A 15479-nucleotide genomic window follows, 5' to 3' on the forward strand; every position below is an offset into this window, starting at 1 on the left:
GGTAAAGCGGGTCTTTACTTACCCAGAGGTGGGTTTTCGGAGGTAAAGACGCAATCGACATGCGTGAAATAATGCCCAGAGCAATTTTACCCGGGGGGGGGGGGGAGAGAAGGAAAGGGGGTGTGTGTCAGGGAGGGTGAGGGGGTACGGGGGGGGGATCTGATTTACTAAAGTGTCTCTAAGGTAGATGCTGCAGAATAATATCATATCCCTAAAGATTCAAGTATTTCCCAGATAGCGTTGATAGAAAGCTGAGCTTAAAATGCCCCTCGAGCTCCTCCACTCCATCTCCCCCGTCCCGGCCCAACCCAGCGGCCTCATGAGCCACCGGTTTCTCCTTCGCACGAGGCCGGCGAAGATGTCTCCAACCCGAGTGGACTGAAACGCAAGAGGCAAAGGGAGGGACTTGGAATGGAAAGGGGAAAAGGCAACGCCCGATCCGTCTGGGAGACCGTTGGCCCATTTGGTCCACAGACACTGTTGCCAGACCCGCTCGCTCTTCCCCTCTCGCGGCCTCCGCTCTAAACCCTTCTCATTCTGCCGGACTGCAGGGGGGGCCCCCCCCCCAAAGTTTCAAAGCCACACCCCCGGGGGAAGAGGGGGGGATTCTCCGGTTTTCTGCCACGCCACTGCCAGTCCCCTCTCGCTTGGCTGGTCCTCCATCGCCCGGTGGGGCCCCCGTTGTCCCCGACGACCGCCAGGACCATCCGCGACGACTCTGCAAAATCGACACGAACGCCGCTCGGGGCGGGGCTTTTCCGCCGTCCGGCTACAGTTCGACCACCCTTGCCGGGGAGGTGAGGTGGCGGGGTCCTGGGCGAGGAGGGAAGGAGGATTAAAAAAATAGAAGGGACTTTTTTTTTTTCTGAGGGAAGGGGCGACGCGCGGCGGGATCCGTCCGCCAGCCGGCACTCGCCCCCCGCGGCGGAGGGATCTGGGGGGGCGGGGGGGGGGGGGCCGTGTGAGGGGAATCGCCCGGAGGAGGACGGCTGGGAGGAGAATGGCTGGGCGGGTCCGGTTATCTGGTGAGCGGCGGCTCCTCCCTCGGCTCCGGGGGGCTGACGGCCGTCTTGCTGAGCACGGCGGCCGAGTAGGGCAGGAAGCCGCTCTCCGAGCGCTGCGACGCGGCCGTGCAGGGGAAGTCCGCGCCGCCGCCCCGAGGGCCCAGCGCCGCCGCCGCCGCCGCCGCTTGGCTGCTGTGGCAGCTGAGGCAGGAGCAGGGCGTCGCCCCGCCGCTGGGGGGCGCCCCGGACGCCGAGGACGCCGCCGCCGCCGCCGCCGCCGCCGCCGCCACCCCGGCCGGGGACTGGTAGAGCCCCGGGTGTCGGAAGCTGCAGAGCAGCTCGGGGCGAGAGTAAGGGTGGGAGAGGGCGCGGAACGTGTCCAGGGGGCGGATGGACGTGGCGAAGGGCGACGCCGCCCCCGAGGCCGCCGCCGCCGCCGCCGCCGCCGCCGTCACCCCCACGTGGGGGTAATAGTGCAGCGGCACGTGCGAGTGGAACGGGTAGGGCAGACTGCCGGTGGCCGCCGCGTGCGTCATCATGTAGGTGTAGAAGCTGGGGTCGGCCGGGTGCGGCCACGACATGGCCAGACGCTGACGCTTGTCCTTCATCCGCCGGTTCTGGAACCACACCTGGGACGGGGCGACCAGCGCCGTTCAGACACACACACACACACACACACACACACACAGCGGGGTGAGGCATTGGGGCAGGGGCCTGCCTTCCCTCCCACGCGGGCCCCGCCTCGCCCCACCCTGCTCCCTCACACACACACACACACACACACACGCAACTTCCCATGCAAGTCTGGCATCCCTGCAAGTGTACCCCTTCCCAGGCAAGTCTATCACTCCCGCCAGTGTGTGTACACGCACGCCTTCCCATGCAAGGCTAGCCTCGTTCCTGCGAGCGTGTGCACGCCCACACCTTCCCATGCAAGGCTATCCTCGTTCCTGCGAGGGTGTGTACACGCACACCTTCCCATGCAAGTCTATCATTCCTGCGAGGGTGTGTACACCCACACCTTCCCATGCAAGGCTATCCTCGTTCCTGCGAGGGTGTGTACACCCACACCTTCCCATGCAAGTCTATCATTCCTGCAAGTGTGTGTACACACACACCTTCCCATGCAGGTCTTTCCTCGTTCCTGCAAGTGTGTACACGCACACCTTCCCATGCAAGTCTATCCTCCTTCCTGCAAGTGTGTGTACACCCACACCTTCCCATGCAAGTCTATCCTCGTTCCTGTGAGGGTGTGTACACCCACACCTTCCCATGCAAGTCTATCCTCATTCCTGCAAGTGTGTACACACCCACACCTTCCCATGAAAGTCTATCCTTGTTCCTGCAAGTGTGTGTACACCCACACCTTCCCATTGCAAGTCTATCCTCGTTCCTGCAAGTGTTTACAACCCACACCTTCCCATGAAAGTCTATCCTTGTTCCTGCAAGTGTGTACACACACACTTTCCCATGCAAGTCTATCCTCGTTCCTGCAAGTGTGTACACACCCACACCTTCCCATGCAAGTCTATCATTCCTGCAAGTGTGTGTACACCCACACCTTCCCATGCAAGTCTATCATTCCTGCAAGTGTACACCTTCCCATGCAAGTCTATCATTCCTGCAAGTGTGTGTACACCCACACCTTCCCATGCAAGTCTATCCTCGTTCCTGCGAGGGTGCATACACCCACACCTTCCCATGAAAGTCTATCCTCGTTCCTGCAAGTGTGTGCACACCCACACCTTCCCATACAAGTCTATCATTCCTGCAAGTGTACACCTTCCCATGCAAGTCTATCCTCATTCCTGCAAGTGTGTACACGCACACCTTCCCATGCAAGTCTATCCTCGTTCCTGCCAGTGTGTACACGCACACCTTCCCATGCAAGTCTATCCTCGTTCCTGCCAGTGTGTGTACGCGCACACCTTCCCATGCAAGTCTATAATTCCTGCAAGTGTGTGTACACCCACACCTTCCCATGCAAGTCTATCCTCGTTCCTGCAAGTGTGTACACGCACACCTTCCCATGCAAGTCTCTCCTCGTTCCACCCAGCTCCTGTACATGTCTACAACACTCCCTCACAAACACACACACCTTCCCATGCAAGTCTCTCCTCATTCCACCCAACTCCTGCTCTTGTCTACACACCCTCACAAACACACACCTTCCCATGCAAGTCTATCATTCCTGCAAGTTTGCACACACACACCTTCCCATGCAAGTCTCTCCTCATTCCACCCAGCTCCTGCACATGTCTACACACTCCCACACAAGCACACACACCTTCCCATGCAAGTCTCTCCTCATTCCTGCAACTGTGTACAGACACACCTTCCCATGCAAGTCTCTCTCCACGCAGCTCCTGCAAGTGTGTACACGCACACCCCCCCCCCTTCCCATCCCTTGCAAGTCTCTCCTTTCCACTTAGCTCCTGCAAGTGTGTAGGCACACCTTCCCATACAAGTCTCTCCTCATTCTACCCAGCTCCTGCAAGTGTGTGCACACACACACCTTCCCATGCAAGTCTCTCCTCACTCCACCCAGCTCCTGCAAGTGTGTACACACACACACACCACTCAAAGTCCCCACTGTCCTGACATGCCACCTCCCTGCTCCGCACAGCTGGAGGGAGTTCAGACAGCTGCTGTCCGATGTGCCCAACTTCCCACTCATCCTCCCATTTGCCAGGGCTTCTCCTGCTGGCAGTGCCAACCTTTTGCCTTATCTAGGTGGAAACCTATGCTTTTACCTCTTTTCCACCTCCATCTCTCCACCGCCCTCTCCCCGTTGCCCTCCCTCTTTACCTCCCCCTCACCCCGCCCAATTGCACACGAAGCACAGGAATGTGCAGATGGATTCAGGGCTGATTCGGCTCCTTTGAAGAGAAGCAGCTACCACAGTTTTTATTCGAGGCTTTCTTGTAGGTTATGGAGGGGCATAAGGTGCAGGCACACTTATCTAAACAAGAACTGGCATGTAAGCCCAAATATTGCTTTAAGAATCAGCGAATGCGTTATTTCAAAATCTCCGATTGTCATCATTTCGGATCTGGGGCCTTCTCTTTGTGACCTTTCCCCCAAACACATGAAACTATATTTCGCTATTTCTCCCAGATAATGAATGAACGAGACCGGTCCAAATGTAGGAATTCTCCCTCCACAAGGAAGTATCGGGTTGTAAGGAAGTTTCTCCCCTTCATCACCCCCCTTCCTTTCTAGGTTATGGAATATACCAAGAGTGTCATCGGATCATCCATCGGCCCAGACCTTCCATCCGGAAGAGTCAATAAACGGGTTCGTCTCCGAACAAAGGACACCGATTGAATTTTAAGTAGCGAAACCCGTTTCCTCCTGCAGAACGCTCCCCGATCTTTTGTCCGAAAGAAAGCGGAGTTCGAGGGGCGAGAGGAGAAAAAAGAAGACTGTTGGGACCCTGTTTACCGGTCATTCGCTCTGCCCCATAAAATATCTGGGATGTACATTTTTAGTCATCTCTAATTTCCTCTCCTTCTTAACCTTTATACTGTGATTATACGGTAACGACCGGTAAGGAAAATAAATGATCGATTTTTTTTTTCCACAAAAGCGAAGGGAAAGTTTCCAGCTCAAGGGATCGTAGAGAAACAAAAGACTAAGGGGGTTTTCCGGTGGCCCGACAAAGAGGGCGAGGAAGAGGACAATCCGCTGGGCTTTATGCAATAAAACGATCCCAATCGATATCGTGGCTCTCCCTGTCTCCCTACTCCCGTCCCGGGAGCACCCCTACATCGGTGGGATTATTTTAAGAGTTTTGGCGGGCGAGCTGTGCGGGAGGAAAGGGCACAGGCCTTTTTCGGGACTCCAAATAGGGGTGGATGGACAGGCAGGTAGGCAGACAGAAAGGGGACGGCACAGAGCGATCCCGCAACCGGTCGCCGCAGAAAATACCTTGATGGTGGTCTCGGGCAGGTTGAGAGCGGCTGCCAATTCGCACCTCCGGGGCCGGGACACGTAATTCTCCCGGTAAAACTCCTTCTCCAGCCGGGCTATCTGCTCCCGGGTGAAGGCGGTGCGGTACCGTCTCACTTGATCGGCTCCGGAGCCCGAGTTCCCCAGCGCGCTGCCGCCGTGCAGGTTGGTTAAGCCGGAGCCCGAAGAGGAGGAGGACGACGACGACGAAGAAGAGGAGGTGGTGGTGGAGGCGGCCGAGCTGCCCTCCGAATACCCTGAAAAGCAAAGAGAGAATGCACGAGACGCTGCATGAAACGCTGGCTCACGGCGGGGCAGCAGGGGCGAGGCGACACTGGCGGGGGCGTCGAATAAAGTGGCCGCCGGGTGGGCATCGCTGTGCCCGCTGCCTCCGTCCTGGGCTGATGGAAGCTCGCCGTCCCCGTAAGGGATTCCTGCTGCGAGGAGAATCAATAGAGGTTTTGAATCCCTTCATTCCCACTCCCCCGCCGAAAGAACTTCGACTGGTCGAGGGAGTTTCCCCCAAGTGCGGCGTCGTTCCCGTCCGAGGCCCAGCCGGTCAACCGGGTGGCCGGCGCGGGCATCTCGGTGGGTCGGCGACTGGGGAATCCGCTTCCCCTTCCTCTTCGGCGGGGTTGGGCTGCTTTTCTTGCTTTTTCGTTGAAGAACAGCCGCAGCAGCAGCAGCAGCAGCAGCAGCAGCATCCAGGACCGAAGCGCCTCCCAAGGACCGCGGCCCGGAGCGGCCCGAAACCCCAGCGGTGCCCACTGACTTTCCTTCGAAGCTGAGAATGGCAGCGCCAAGGTGCCCCCTCCGTTCTGTCGAGAACAGACCCCCTTTCCCGGGGACCGACCCAAGTCCCCCCCGAGCTCCCCGCACCCGCTCGGGATCCACATACACACACACACACACACACGGACACAGTTGCACAGACACAGTTGCACAGGCCTCCTCTGCCCTGCCCGGGGAGGGCACTGCCAGGGAGGCGGCGTGCCCAACCCGGTCCGGGCAAGGGTGTGCCCCCCACCCCACCCGCAGCCGTCCCCCCCAGATTGCAACGAATTCTCCCCGGGCTTCTTGGGAGGAAGCGGGCTTGGCGAGGGTGCGTGACCCTGCCCCGCACGCTGGGCTCCCAAGTTGGCACCTGCCCCCTCCCTCTCCCGGGGAGTTGGTACCTTTGCCGGGGGTGTCCTTCAGCTGGGGGGCACCGAGGCCGGCGGGCGAGCGGAGAGCCGAGCAGCCCACCTCCAGGTCGCCGTTGATGTCGGGATCGGGAGCCCCGTCGGGATAGTGGCCGGGCTTCTTCCTGGCCTCGGCCGCGGGACCGTCCGAGGCCACCGGGCCGTCGCCGCTCGGGGGCTGCAGGTGGAACAAGGCGTCGATTTCGAATTTGCCCTTGGGCGGCAGGTCGCCCAGAGAGCCGTGCAGAGAGGCGGTGGGCAGGCGGGGACTGTGCGGGGAAGTGTCCAGGGCCTCCAGCACCGCACTCCCCGCCGGGTCCGACAAGCCGGAGAACCTCTTGGCGGCGGCGGCGGCGGCGGCGGGACCGTGCAGCCCCCGCTCCATCAGAATCATCTCTTTTCTTATCCTTTCCATCATCTCGGCTCGATCCCCCCAAAAATTGCCCGAGTCGCCGGCGGGTCGGCGCTAAACGAGGAGCTGCGGCGGGGGGCCGATTCGCCTTCAGCCCCGGCCGGCGGCTCTAGAGATTATTCCCTCTTTTCGGAGAGAGGCGGAAAAAAGTGCGGGATGCCAAAGCGAGGGAATGGCTGGTCAGAATGACCCATACATCCTTCCTAGCCCCAAATGTCATTCATCAAAAAGGAGCGCTCGTCATTAAGGTACGAATGACGCCGTTCGAATAATCATTTATTGTAACGGGTTTATAAGCAAATAAATACAAGCTCCTGTCACTGGGTAATGAAAGCGGCTTCGGAGCAGACAAATAGATCCAGGTAGAAAGGAAGGGAAGACGAGGAGTGAAGAGGAAGAGCTCTTGTCCTTCGCTTGATCAGATCCTGCTTCGACTGCTCAGGGCTTTGGTCTCTGGGGTGAAATTGACAGTCTGATTAATAAAATCAGCGGCGCGACATATCCCCCTTCATTTAGGTGCATCATTATGCTCTGATTTTTGTTTTGTTGCGTTTTAGGTCCTAATGATGCAGCGTCCTTCCCGTTTTTCCCTCGGACAGAACTATACGGGTAATAATAGATAATACTGGAGACGGGGGGGGAGTGTGTGTATGTGGGGGGGGGGGGGTTCTGGGCAGAAAGCCGATTCCGGATTTTATTCCCCCCCCTTTTTACCAGCGAAGCTGCTGGAGAGTGGGAGGGGGCCAGTATGGTAGGGGCTATGGGGAGACGCTCATCCCGCCCGGGTCTGGCCGTCTGGCTCACTTTTCCTGCCGATTAAAGAACCAGATCGGTATTTTATTTCCCAAACAGGACGCTATGTCCCCTCCGCCCCCTCTCTCCCCTCCACCCTTCCCAGCAACCCAAACCCCAAATCTCCCAAGGAGAGTTTGCCAAACTCCTGCTCCCCACCGAGGGGAGTGCCTCTCCGGCCGTCTCCGAATGGAAAGAATCACGGCGACTCTTATTTTCTAACACGTTATGGTTATTGAATTCTGAGTTCTGGGTATAACATTTCTACTTTTTATAATCCTGCTGATTGATGGTCCTCTCGCTACGATTTTTTCCCCCTCGGAGGAAATAGACTGGGCTGCGTGGTCTGATCGCAGGACTCAACAAATAACTTTAAACGCGTCCGTCCTATAAAGCGCCATATGGGCAGCGCTGTAATCTCCTTTCACATTTGTAACTCTTTTTTTCTTTTGAATGGAATCGTTTTCGGAAATCAAACCGGTTTCAGGTTCAACACCACAACACGGTAACTAGAGACTAGATCTCATCTTCCTCCTCCTCCTTTGCCTCTTCCTCTTTCTCCTCCTGCTCCTCCTACTCTACCTCCTCCTCCTCCTTTACATCTTCCTCCTTCTGCTCCTCCTCCTCTACGTTCTCCTCTGCCCCTTCCTTCTCCTCCTCCTCCTCTGCCTCTTTTTCCCTTTCACTTCCTACTCCTTTTCCCTCTTTCGCCCCTCCTCTCCCTTCTCCTCTTTCTCCCACACCTCCTCTTCTTCCTTTTATTCTTTTGAAATCCATATCTTATCTCTTTCTTCCTTTCTCCCTTTCTCCTCCTCCACCTCCAAAGTTACCTGTGGCTCCGTGATCTTCCTGATCCTTTCCCGGGGCGCTGGGGGTCGCCGCCGGCTTCTCTCATTGACCTAAGCTTGGGAGCAGAGAGGAGTAGACACTCCGAAAGTCCCCCCTCTCGGTGATCATTTTGATAGTCATAATGACGCTGATGGCAACCATTTTACCGAAGATAAATCCTTTGGCGTGAGCGCCTCCGCGGTCGTCTACGATCTCCACCTCTCCCCGACCCCCAAACGGGCAAAAGGGCCTTTGGCCCCAGAATCGACCAAATACTTCCCAATCTTCCTTCACCAGCAGGGAGAAACCACTGCAAAACGCCACCTCGGCTGGGAAAGAACGGGATCCTGAGAAGCGGTGGATCGAAAGGAATCTGTCCCCTAGCCTGGAACCACCCCCACACAGACACACACACAAACACTCACACTCACACACCCTTCAAGGCCGCCTGTTTCGGGCTCCTTTGCCCAAAGCCTTTCCCATCTTCCTTTTGTATCATTTTCTTTCAGCCACAGACAGACACTTTAGGGAGAATTTCAGATATTTGTGTGTGCGTGTGTGTCTGTGTGTGTGTCTGTGTGTGCGTGTGTGCATGTGTGGGTGTGTGTTTTGTTCATTAAAAACAGTATTCTATCCCGAAGTTTTTTGACTGCGCCTTTCAGCCTGATGGATGTCCAGCTGCGTTGTATTTTACAGCTACTTCCCAAGTGGGTGCCAGGGAAAAGTTTTATTAAAACCCAATTTGGACTAAGATGGAAGCAGTCGGAAATCATAGCCAGCAAACGGTTCTATCCTTTGTCTCTCTCTGTCTCTGTCTCTCTCTCATCCACACACTGCCCCCTCCCCCAATCTCTCTCTCTCTCTCTCTCTCTCTCTCTCTCTCTCACACACACACACACACACACACACACACCTCTACCTCCAGCCCTCTACTTTTCCCTGTCAGACAATTGAGATTTAACTCTGGACCATTACCTCCATCTCTCCTTCCTGAGTCCCACATAATAACCAAGCGGGCCTATCCCGCTTCCTCGGTCCGATCCCGAGCCTCTTAACCCACACATCTCCTGGCTCAGAGGCTGCAAAGGCCATGGTTCCGAACTGCTCCTCACCTGAACCCAATCCCGTTCCGTTCCCCACCCCCTCTCCCATTCCGCGTCTTTCCTGCTGTTCCCCGAAGAAAAGTCTCTACTTAAAGAGGAAAAGTTTCTCCTTTTTTTTTGTTTCTTTGGAAACAGAGTTGAAATAATGATGGATTATTAGAGCGCCCCGGCCCTCGAACTCATCACGTAGCCAACAGGATGCTTGCTACAAGCTTACAAAGGCAACCAGCAGCTTCAGGGGGAGAAATGGGCGGCTTTACTGCTGTCGTTTGGCGCCCTCATCTGTTTTCTTAAATGCTTTCCCTGCTCTCGGGAGTTCCCAAACCCCAGCCAGAGACTCATTTCGTCTCACCGCGGCCAGTCCCTCAAACGTGTGCAGAATCCCAACCAGACCCCGTCACTAAAACGGGCAAGACGCCCCCCCCTTTCACCCCTCGCCCCCCACACCACAGCCAAGCTTCTTAAGGGGAACCCCACCCGCGGGAAAAAAAATCCTTGGGAGGCTTCCTACGAGGGTTCTTAATTGGTGGTTTTAAGAAATATTTTGCACCTTTTAAATAATGCTAATATTTCATGTTAGGAGCCATTTATTGAGAAAAATGCTCTCAAATCCATGGCGGGGAAATTACATGCCATAAAAGACATTAGTAATCTTCCGCTGAACTGTGTTGAGGTAACAAAAATGATATATAATTGAGTTCAGTTAAAATCCATCCATTCATAGAGCAGACATGACTTTCCGTGTTTTTACCTCATTTTATGTAGACATACAGCAATTTTATATTCTGTATAATCCTATCTTGGACACGCTTAAAGGGTGATCAAAAAGTTGCTAAATTTGAACCCCATTAAGGTAAGGGATGAATGTAGGTAAATACACCAGATTACAGACTCTCATACACTTCTCTGGTCAGCCTAATTATTTTATTATAAGCATTCGTGGTCATTCAGAATACAGAGAGATACGAGTCGGTTCCGTGCAACCCACAGTTTCCCTTTTGTCTCCCATAGGGTCACTCGTAATGATAAAGAATGGTTGTTGCAGGCATGTTTTAAGATAGTACTTGAGAGAGACTACATCAGTGCAAACTGAGAGAAGCTAGCGACCAAGAACCCCACAGCACTTACATACATGTCTTAAAATCACGTATTAAAGAACACTTATTTATTCACATTAATGTCTGTTTCCCTCTTTAGACTGAAAGCTCATTATGGGTAGGGAACGTGCCTGCTAATTCTGCTGTATTGGGCTCTCCCAAGCGCTTTGCAAATAGTAAGGGTTCCGTAAACACCACTGATTGATTGATTGAAGAACAGCATAAAAATTCCAGCTCTTAAACTCTCTCACTCAAGAATTGTTGGGATTCCAGACTAAATATTTGTTTTCTGGTCAACTGCGAGCCGTCCAAGGTGAAGCGGGGAGACCATTACTGTTATTGCAGGTAATAAAATGCTCAGAGAATAAATGGGAAGGGTCAGACATAAACTTGACAGGGGAGGGTGGGTTCAAAGTGCGGGAGGGCTCTCAGTGCTGTACTTGACTTTCCTATTATTGTCTCCATGGGCGCATTAATCCATTATTGTAATTGCTCGAAACTCTGAAGGCGGCTAAGAGAGCACCCACCAGGGCAAAGAGAATGAGATATAATGAATCTTGGTCAGTGTCGCCTTTATTTTTTACTCGGCAGCTCAAGGAAATTTGCGTTGCGTCGAATTTCCTTGTGTGTGCCTTGAATTCTCAGAAAGGTTGGCTATTAAAGGAAGGGAGGAATTCAATGATTTGATAAGCAGAATCCATCTTTAAAGAGGTCAGGCATCCTTCACTTCAGTTTAGGTTAGTTTGGGGGTTTTTCCCCCCTGCCGTCACAGGGAAGGGAGGAAGAGAAATTCCAAATCGGATACCGAATCTCCCCAGGCCCATTTCTATTTCAGCAGACAGTCCGGCCGTTCCAACTCTTGTCTGTGACATTCCATAGTCGCAACAGGAAAACTTGTAGGGACATCTAGTGATCGACCTACGGTATTGCAGGCTGGACTAAACGAAAACGGGAAGCACATTAATCCGACAATGGTTTCATCCAAATGCTGACTAGGACAAAAGAGGGAAATCACCAACTCTTCTTCGCCTTAGGCCTCTGCAGTTGGCGTCTTTACGGCTTAATGCTGTCCACTGGAATTACGTTCACTTCAACAACTATCAACTCTGTTCCTCATGAAACTAGTCATTTGCGTGTGCAGCTCGCAAACCCACGTGTGTACAGGTGTATGAACATAAGAATATGTATTCCTATATCACAGACAGAGGGATCAATTTATCTGTGTGGAATTAGTAGTTTTTTTAACTTTGTTCGAGTGCCTGTAGTTCCCTTGGACTGCCATTCTAAATCGCTGGAGTTGGCAGTTAATTGAGCTTCATTCAACAAGGGAAATGGGCCATTGGTTTCGAACCTTCAAAAATGATCAATTCACAGTCAATTAATTGGTCATTTTTTAAAGAAGTTGCAGTTGAATGGCTCAAACCTAAAGGTTGTCTTCCGACACAAAACAACGTTTTCAGTCCTGAAATTGCTCGATAGAAAGAATAACATCTTGCTAGAACCGTTATACTCAATCTTGAATCTAACTCCGGCCGCATTAAAAAAACAAATCAGACTATTGCAGTGGCTGGGAAATAAAACCTTGGTTTGAAGCAAACACTGCCGTTCACTTTTTCGGAAAAAGAAAAAGAACACTTAGCTGGGATGGTTCTGCTATAATGGAAGCTTTTATTTAAGGCAGACTTTTGGGACACACTGAAGATTTGATTTATTTGGGAGTTAAGTGGAAGACGCTGCTTTCTTCCTCACGATTTTCGATTAAATAGAGGGGCTGTTAAAGCATGAGGAGGCATTGTATTTTTAAAAATGAATTATCATGATCTTTGTCATCACAATGACTGTAATGACTCTGGCCAGGTTGTTAATTTGCTTTATAATAGTTTTGGCATACTGCGTAGAAATCGGTTTTTTCAAACTGACAGAGACTCACGATGATTTGAGAGAAGGGGCGAGATGAAGGCGATTACAGTTCACGGGACAGGTCACAACTCACAGAGTAAAACACCGAGGAAGGAGGAAAGGGTGTGTTGGAGGGGCCATGCTGCTGCCCTTGTTGCCAACTCCATAAATGAAGTTGAGAGACTGAAAGATTGGTCGGAATGCAGGTCGAAACCGCTGTTCTGCAGCTCCTAAAAAGCCTGATTTTGTTTTTAAAATACTCACATTGCATTTTCTCAAAACGTTTTTAGCAGAAATTCCCTCTTTTTCAAACTATAAAAGCCTTTAAAATGGGTTTCATTAGGGAGAGCTCGCTTTGGGGAATTTATTTTTACTAATGAGTTTCCATTAACAGAACAGACTAGTCAGAATACTGTTAAATGGAAAGTGCCTGACAGCCGTATATCAGACTAAATGGTAACAATTTGCAGACATGTTGAGCCTAAAGTAAACAGGAACATTATGAGGAAAAGTCTTGGAAATTCCGTTTTAAAGTTGCTGACCACCACTTCTTTCTGATTTTTTTTCCCTAATCAATTCATAAACGAAGAGGAACGCCATTACTCTACGTATATCCTTGGTAAAGGTGTGTATTTGTTTAGCAATTGTTTTGGGTGCTGTTAGCTGTGTGACACATTAAGAAAGCCGCACGATTTAAATTTGGTGCAAATCCAAATAGTATGTGAGAATTACTCAGCGCTTGAGCTCTCCTTTCTGGTATATACGTTTAAACTGAACACTACGATTATCCTGTTGAATTTTTCCTGTTCAATTTTTATGCCTACACTTTCGAAATGCCCCAGTACCAATCCTATGCGGAGGATCACAAGCCCCTACCCCGATTCTCAAGGAAAGCTATGAAAGCGGGGACTATCTTTAGGTAGTCTGTTACACAGACCTTTGAATGCAAATTGGTTTTAACACAATTTAACTTCTGCGGGAAAAGAAAAGTAAAAATGGAAAGACGAGAGGAGGGGGTTTTTTCCCTCTCTCTCTCTTTTCAATTTGGTTTTCTCGGATTTCAACCAAATAGCGTCAGTGGAGCGCCTTTATTAGATGGAAAAATTCCTCATAACTTGAGAACAACTTAGCCCTGTTCTTTTTTCAAAGGGATCCAAATAAGGAGACTTTTAGTAACCCAAGTAATCGAAGATTGTTCTCCGAATTCAGAGGAACAAAGGATTTCTCAGCTACTTATCCTTTTAAATGGTTTGGAAAGTTGCTGTGGATTGGGAGCTTTTCCTTATGTCTTTCTGATACCTTGCTGCTCCTAGATCGATCGGATGGAAGGTTTGTAAGACACCGCTGCCAGGTGCGGAATATTGATGCCGGTTTTCGCTCTCCACCTCCTCAAAGGGTCCAAGAGAGCCGGATGCAGGTCCGGAGACGCGGCGGGGAGAAACGGATCCCCAGCTTTCGCCCACGCAGCCAAACTCGCCCTGGGGAGCTAATCGCAGCCCGTGCTCCTTTTTCCGGACTGCTATACCCACCCACTCCGGCCAACGACTTGACGAGGAACACGGTCCAAGACTTCAAAAGGAAAAAAAAAAAAGAAAAAAGGGAGGTCGAAGGAAGTATCTTACTCCTCTCTCCCATCCACTCCCTCCCATAACTTTCCTCTTTATGGGAGTCTTTTATGGTTACTGCACTGTGCGTGTCAACACACCAAATGCGATCAACATGTCGATCCTCCGCGAGATGTCCCTTTCTCTTGGCAGTGGGGAAACGCGGTGGATATTTCTAGCCTCTCCTATCTCGAGGAGTGCAGGTTGGGTTGGGCAACAAGTAGCCCTCGAGCAGGCAAAGGTTAATGGAGTAGGTGTGCGCGGAAATGGGGTTTCGACGGGGTCGAAGTCTTGTATAAAGACGAAAGCGTGGTGACTTGGTACCACTGACTAAACAAACTAGCGAGACCCCCAATTCCATCATGTCTCTCTTCTGGGGGTTCTCCAAAGGGGCAGACCACCAAGACTTCGGGGCTCCCTCGAATTGAGGCAAAACTAAACTTTTCTTGGCACGGCAGCGGCTGGGAACCGTGTCCGAGCGGGACGTTCAACTTGGTGCTGTGATTGCTCTTCCCACCGCCACGGTGTCCCGCAGAGGCCTCCAGTGCGGTTCTGAGTGGGCATCGTGGCCCTCCCTCGCCCAGGCTCAGACGGGCCAGTCCTCGGTTCTAGCAGTCCTGCGGGCATCGCGGGCCTCCGGAGGGTTTGGGAAGCGGGGGGTGGCATCTCTTCCCTCCTTCCCCACGGCTGTCCCGCCGACCGCTGGAGTAGCCAGTGAATCGACGTTCAGTGCCCAAAGTCCTTCCAGGACAATTGGCCCGGCTGGTCCGAGGGGGTGGGAGTGGAGTGGGTCTCGACTGCAAGTAGGGAATGATGAACCCTCCAAGTCGGGAATGAGGAACCCTCCGTCTTGGGGCGGGGGTGGGGGTGGTCTTCCTACACCCCACTTCCTCGCGTGGGGCAATGACCTTGACAGTGTGGGCGTGCCCGTTGGGAAAACTATCCAGTGTCTGTGTGGAAGAAAGGATGTGCGGGCTCGTTTGGACTTCTGGGTGGAAGACACAGAGGAGTCATTCATTCAACAGTATTTATTGAGCGTTTACTATGTGCAGAGCACTGTATTAAGTGCTTGGATTGTACAATTCGGCAACAGATAGAGACAATCCTTGCCCATTGACGGGTTTACAGTCTAATCTGTCTGCGGGACTCTGGAGCACGCACCCAAACTGCATGTGCATTTACATGTTATCGGGTGTGTGTGTGTGTGTGTGTGTGTGTATATGTTTGGCCCTGTTTGCTGTGGGAAAATGGGGCGGTTAAACAAATGGTGGCAAGTTTGAACGATCTCGGGTTAGTTTTTCGGCCTTCTCCTCTCCGTTCGGCAGTTCGCGGCGAAGACGAAAACGATCGACCCCCTGGCCGGGGGGCCCTCGGACCCCCGAAGGAGGATCCCTTGGCCCGTTGGTGCGGTTGGAAAGTCAAAGCCTCGGTCCGGTGGGAGGAGGGACGTGGGGAGGAGGGAAGGGGAGGGGAAGGGAGAGGAGGGGCAGGGGGCCGCTGGAAGCTGCGCTCCCCGGGGCGGTCGCCCCCACGTGTCCCCGGGCAGCCAATGGCTCGGTCTCCGGTGGCCACACACTCCTCGGGACCAGCCCTCGTCCCCTCCACCCA

General features: G+C 52.8%; 1 protein-coding gene and 1 long non-coding RNA gene across 2 annotated transcripts; one reads left to right on the plus strand and one right to left on the minus strand.

Moving 5' to 3' along the window:
* The first annotated feature begins 225 nt into the window (after positions 1–225).
* LOC114814288 lies at positions 226–4724 on the plus strand. Its single transcript, XR_003762055.2, has 2 exons — positions 226–797; positions 4227–4724. It is a non-coding gene; the product is annotated as an uncharacterized LOC114814288 (long non-coding RNA).
* EVX2 (even-skipped homeobox 2) lies at positions 1019–6554 on the minus strand. The gene is made up of 3 exons (XM_029072285.1): positions 6131–6554; positions 4935–5212; positions 1019–1633 (listed from the first exon to the last, which is right to left on the minus strand). Exons 1-3 carry the CDS (start codon positions 6552–6554, stop codon positions 1019–1021), a joined length of 1317 nt encoding a protein of 438 aa, XP_028928118.1.
* Positions 6555–15479: the final 8925 nt, after the last annotated feature.

Source organism: Ornithorhynchus anatinus, chromosome 9 (genome assembly GCF_004115215.2).
Source record: "Ornithorhynchus anatinus isolate Pmale09 chromosome 9, mOrnAna1.pri.v4, whole genome shotgun sequence".
NCBI classification, from domain to species: domain Eukaryota; kingdom Metazoa; phylum Chordata; class Mammalia; order Monotremata; family Ornithorhynchidae; genus Ornithorhynchus; species Ornithorhynchus anatinus.